General features: G+C 33.0%; 1 protein-coding gene across 1 annotated transcript; it reads right to left on the bottom strand.

Moving 5' to 3' along the window:
* Window positions 1–348: 348 nt before the first annotated feature.
* On the bottom strand, window positions 349–1,495 carry LOC127091331 (nudix hydrolase 18, mitochondrial). Its single transcript, XM_051029942.1, has 4 exons — window positions 1,282–1,495; window positions 1,017–1,206; window positions 780–908; window positions 349–658 (listed from the first exon to the last, which is right to left on the bottom strand). Exons 1-4 carry the CDS (start codon window positions 1,353–1,355, stop codon window positions 563–565), a joined length of 489 nt encoding a protein of 162 aa, XP_050885899.1. The 5' UTR covers window positions 1,356–1,495; the 3' UTR covers window positions 349–562.
* Between the last annotated feature and the right edge of the window lie 3,970 nt (window positions 1,496–5,465).

Below are 5,465 nucleotides of genomic sequence, written 5' to 3'. Positions count from 1 at the left end.
CAGTGAAGTAAGGTTGGGGTTACAATGTTGTCGAAGTGAAGACCAGGTGGCTGATTTGTTGACCAAGGGAGTCACAATTGGAGCACTTGAATTAAGGTGGTGTGTTAAAAGAAATTGATAATTCAAGTGTTGTAACCAATAACAAGGGGGTTGTAATTGGTTACAACTGTGTTTGAAAAAGGAAACTCTCGAAGCTGTAACTGGTTACGCATTCGCAGTAACCGATTACCACTGTTATAAAATTGTTTTTTGTTTCAACTGTAACGGTAATTTATTACAGATTTTGTGTAATTAATTATAGGTAGTTGTTTTCTGTTTTAATTTATGTTATTTGTATCTCACCCTCAATTTCTCCATTATTGACTAATCGAGTAGTTCCGTATTCTTACATTATTTTCGAATGATAAATACAAAACAACTTGAACAACTCCCTCATTTTTAACTTATGGGAAATATGGACCCTCTCATGCAACATGATAAGTTTTCTCCCCAACTTTGAATAACTGCTCTTTATTTATACTAAAGAAATGCAAAACATTTTTCAACAGTTACTTCTAGCTACTTATTTTTGCTGTAGAGTTAGCCTATGAACAAGTATATCTAATGCTTCCTTCATCCACCAATGCTGACAAACATCTCTTGCTTCAACAACATTCATCTGCACAAAAGTGATAAAAAACATACCAATTAGTATTTGCAATAAGCAAAACATGTCAACTATAAACGAGTTTTTTAATTTTCACATATCAAACTTTCCATAAATATTCTTAAACACTTACCCATAATCTTGTACGTAGATTTTTCTCAGCCCAAATCTCAAGTTGTTCCTTAACCAGTAACGGAAACATGTGACCTTCGTAGTATATACCATATCTTTTACTAATGAAACTCCATTCACCCAATTCATGCTGTCATTACAAAAACAACTATTTCAGTCTTGTTGTAAATTGTTACATGCGCTTAAAATCATAACACTTCATATTACAACTTCAAAAACGATACATCCAATTATTTACCTCAACAGTTCCGATAACTCCTGCTTCTTCAAGGGATTCTCTGCATGCTGCTTCTTCTATAGATTCATCAACTTCCCATCCACCCTTCGGAAACATAAATGTATGACCCTTTTGTGAACTAACAAGAAGTACCTCAAATTCATTGCTCATACTGCCATCAATGTTTTGTTTATATCTGTATGGAATACACCTACACAATTTTACGTGTTAATAAATGTTAGACAAAGCAATTAATGTTTGATTTTCAGTGAACCAACCGACTCACCCCACAACTTGGCGACCACCGTTACTATTGTATCTTTGCATCTCTCTTCCCGAACGAGATACCAAGCCAACCATCTTTTCAAATGAACTTCAAAGAGACTTAATTAATTTACCACAAGAAAAAGTGAGGATCTTTGATCTATATATAAGAATAATGAGAAGCAAAAGAACAAAATATAGATCAATAAAGTGTGAACAAAGGAAACATAAATTAAGGAAAAGATGAAACCGTTGTAAAAGGCGTGTTTTGTCTTTGAACTAGAAGCAGCCTTATTTTTTTAGTGTATAAATTAAAAACTCGATACGCGTAATTGTCTAGAAGCTGGAAGGATCTATTAGACAGTGAGAGGTTAAAGTTAAGATAGAATACTGTTAAGTCTACTTCTTCTTGCTTCTGCTATTTATGTTTGTTTGCTTAGTCAAATAGCTGACCAATGTTGAATATTAGTCATATTGTACTCATTCAATATTATATTAGATCATGATTGACTTATGATTGATTAACCAATTGACTTTATAAAAAAGACAAGTTCTTCTCTACATGTTGTATGCACTACAATAAATAATTTTAGTTAATAGTGTTCACATGAGGTTATAATTAATGTGTGAGAAATGATGGTCTGAAACAATAAATAAATGATTAAATAGAAAAAAGACATAAGAAATTATTAAATAGATATTAGACAACAAATATAAATTATTTCTACTTCGTATTCATTTTTCTAATACTAATCTTGAATTTTAAGTTAGTCTCCCATAAATTTGAGTCTTCATTAAATCATTAATAAGAACGTGATAAATTTTACAAAGGAAAATCATATGTATGTCTCTCAATGAATGGTAGAAAATAGCATATGATAAAATTGAATACACATTATTTTTCAATCAGTAAAATATACATGACTCGTTCATAAGTGTATGTTTTATCTCCCTATATAGTAATACAACATGAAGAATTGCAATAGACGTGAATAGTTTGATTTAACATTAGTGAATAGAATGAGATGTATTTACACAAAGAGGTTAGCTTAGAGTCAACTAAGTAACTTATCTCAAGTAACAAATTATAATTAATTATGTTAACCATAACTAACAAAGCTAACAATAGTTACACTTAATATATGTTAATAGGTTTACTCAAGCTGGAGCGTAGATAACAGATGTTCTAAGCTTGGACATGATGAGAGAAAAAGGTTGAGGGTCGAGAGGTTTGGTAGAGGTGTCAGCCAATTGTGCGGAAGATGGAATGGATAACATGTTAAACAACTTTGCAAGGGGTTTCTCATGAATAACTTGGAAGTCGATCTCAATATATTTTGTTCTTTCATGGAAGGATGCATTTGCAGCAATATATCGAGCGATTTGATTATCAAAATAAAGTACAACAATCAAGTCCGACCTCGGGAGTTCCAACCGGAGGACCTTGTGCTGAGGCAAACTGACGTTAGAAGGAAGAATGTCAAAGATGGAAAACTTGCATCCAATTGAAAAGGATCGCACAGGGTCAAGGTTAACATAAGAAATATAACTAACACGTTGGAGACTATGCCCAGGGATCAAATCCTAAGGACATGGAACGCTTCCAAGATGAAGTAATATTTTAGTGAAATTTTCTCCAAATTGTTCGAAATGACTAACTAATGTAATAATTTTGATATAAATAAATGCAACATTTTTGTTGAAATTGTATGATTGTGTCTCTTGATAAAAGAGTAGAATAAAGGACAAATAAAGTGCATAAATTCTCATCTAGCACCCCCTTCTTGGTAGCTAGCCACTTTACAACGCAGGCGGTGGAACCATGAATACATCGGTGTCAAACCAGGTTTCCACCTATGGAAACATACCCTTGATCAGTCATGGACTCTTGGTCACTAGAGACGTCAAATCACACCCGACCTATAGCCCGAGCATAACCATGATAAAATAAAATCATGAAAGATTATATGATGAAACGAAATCATTGAAGAACACGTGATTAAATAAAATCATGAAAGATTACATGGTGAAATAAAATCATGACAAATTATATGATAAAAGGAAATATAGAAAATCACATGATAAAATTGTTAGTGCGTGAGGTACTTTTAATGAGGAGAGAAAGAGAGAGAGAATAAGGAAATAAGGATTACTATTATTGAAGAATGATTGTGTTGCAAAGAGAAATTACAAAGTATATATTTATATACACCTAAGTGACTTAACTACTAAGTAACAAATATAACAACCCTAAACTCTAATTATCTTTAAGGCTTGGGCCACACACAACTTGGATTATAGTATATCTCAACATACCCCCTATAGTCCAAGTTGTCGAACATACGCTAATCATAGTCGATCTGAAATATTCCAAATTTCTTTCTCAAATTCAGGAATCTGTCGATCTTCAATCCTTTGGTGAAAATGTTGGTCAACTGTGCTTCACTTGAGCAATGTCTTACTTCAAGTTCACCTTGATTTACCTTCTTCCTTAAGAAATGAAATCTAGCTTCAATGTTCTTACTCCTTCCATGCAAAACTTGATTCTTCGCAAGATTTATGGCTGACTTGTTATCGATCTGTATCACCAGAGGTTTTATTTACTTCGACTTCCATTTCTTCAAGCACAAATCTGATCCAAATTACTTGACAAGCAACATTGGATCCTGCTATATATTCAACCTCACAAAATAATAATTCCACCACAGGTTGCTTTCTTGAGCACCATGAGATTGGGACACCAAATACTTGAAAGAAATAACCAGTTGTACTTCTTCGATCTTCCTTATTTCAACACCAATGAGAATCTGAATAGCAAGTAACCATAGCTACTTTTCTTTCAGAGTCTCGTCGAAATAGAATTCCATAGTTTATCGATCCTTTTAAGTATCTCATGATTCTTCTTGCATCCATCATGTGTGACACCCTTGGTTCACTCATGTGGGTGCAACTTTCCATTTAGATGTGTTTTGAATGATGTCAAAATGAGGGGAAACTTAGCATTTTTGTATATTGGACGGTATCAACTGGTTCTTGGTGTGCATTATGCATTTTAGAATTAGCAAGCATGTCAACATGATGAAATTGTTAGTGCGTGAGGCACTTTTAATCGGAAGAGAAAGAGAGAGAATAAGGAAATAACGATTACTATTACTGAAGAATGATTGTATTGCAAAACTGAATTATAAAATATATATTTATATACACCTAAGTGACTTGACTACTAAGTAACAAATATAACAATCTTAAACCCTAATTATCTTTTGGGCTTGGGCCATACACAATTTGGATTATATTATATATCAACATACCCTCTATAATCCAAGTTATCGAACATACGCTAATCATATTCGATCTGAAATATTCCTATTTTCTTTCTCAAATTCAGGATCTATCAATCTTCAATCCTTTGGTGAAAATGTTGAATTTGATGTGATGAAATCGAGACGCTATTACTGTTTGATTTGAAGAATTATTATTGGTAAATATAATTATTTGTGAAAATGTTATGATTGTAATTTATATGTGATAATAATAATTATTTTCTCTCTTTAGAATAAGATGAGTCGATATACTTAATTATGATCTATAGATAATAAATGATGTTTGAGTATATTAAAAATGTTTTGATGATGTATAAATAATGAATGTGATGTTGTGAAATTGAAGTGAAAAAGTATTTGATATTTTCCATAGATGATAAAATAGCCGTTTTTCTGACTCGTGCTAAAGAGGGTACTCTTTAGGAGTAACCTAGGCCAACGAGGGGGGGGGGGGGGGGGGGGGGGGGGGAGGGGGATTAGAAGTTAGGGATTTTTACATGGATGTTATCTTGTCAATGTATAGGTAAGGTCTGATAAGCATAACTTGATGTTAGAAAAGTAACTGACATATAGGGTCGTTATGATGCAATATCAAATAGAGAGAAGTATTATGTCGGATATGGTGCAGTATCACTAGAGAGATGTGACCATATGGTGCAATATGATTGGAGAGAAGCACACCGAAAATTGAATCATGGGATGTAATACATTATCACTTGAGAGAAACACATCCGAAATTGAATCGTAAAATTTAATACAATATCGCTTGAGAGAAATATTACACGTGTGAAGTATCAATTGAGAAAAGCACATTTGCATTTGTGTTATAGGCGTCGTGCAGTATCATAGAGAGAAGCACAACCTTTATAGAGTATAATGATAT

This window comes from Lathyrus oleraceus, chromosome 6 (assembly GCF_024323335.1).
Source record: "Lathyrus oleraceus cultivar Zhongwan6 chromosome 6, CAAS_Psat_ZW6_1.0, whole genome shotgun sequence".
NCBI classification, from domain to species: domain Eukaryota; kingdom Viridiplantae; phylum Streptophyta; class Magnoliopsida; order Fabales; family Fabaceae; genus Lathyrus; species Lathyrus oleraceus.
This window is presented reverse-complemented; position numbering and strand designations above follow the sequence as displayed.

Coding starts and splice junctions, on each gene's coding strand:
- LOC127091331 (XM_051029942.1), bottom strand. CDS start 1,355: ATGGTTGGCTTGGTATCTCGTTCGGGAAGAGAGATGCAAAGATACAAT. Junction 1,207..1,281: donor GGTGGTCGCCAAGTTGTGGG/GTGAGTCGGTTG, acceptor AAAATTGTGTAG/GTGTATTCCATACAGATATA. Junction 909..1,016: donor GAGTTATCGGAACTGTTGAG/GTAAATAATTGG, acceptor TTGTAATGACAG/CATGAATTGGGTGAATGGAG.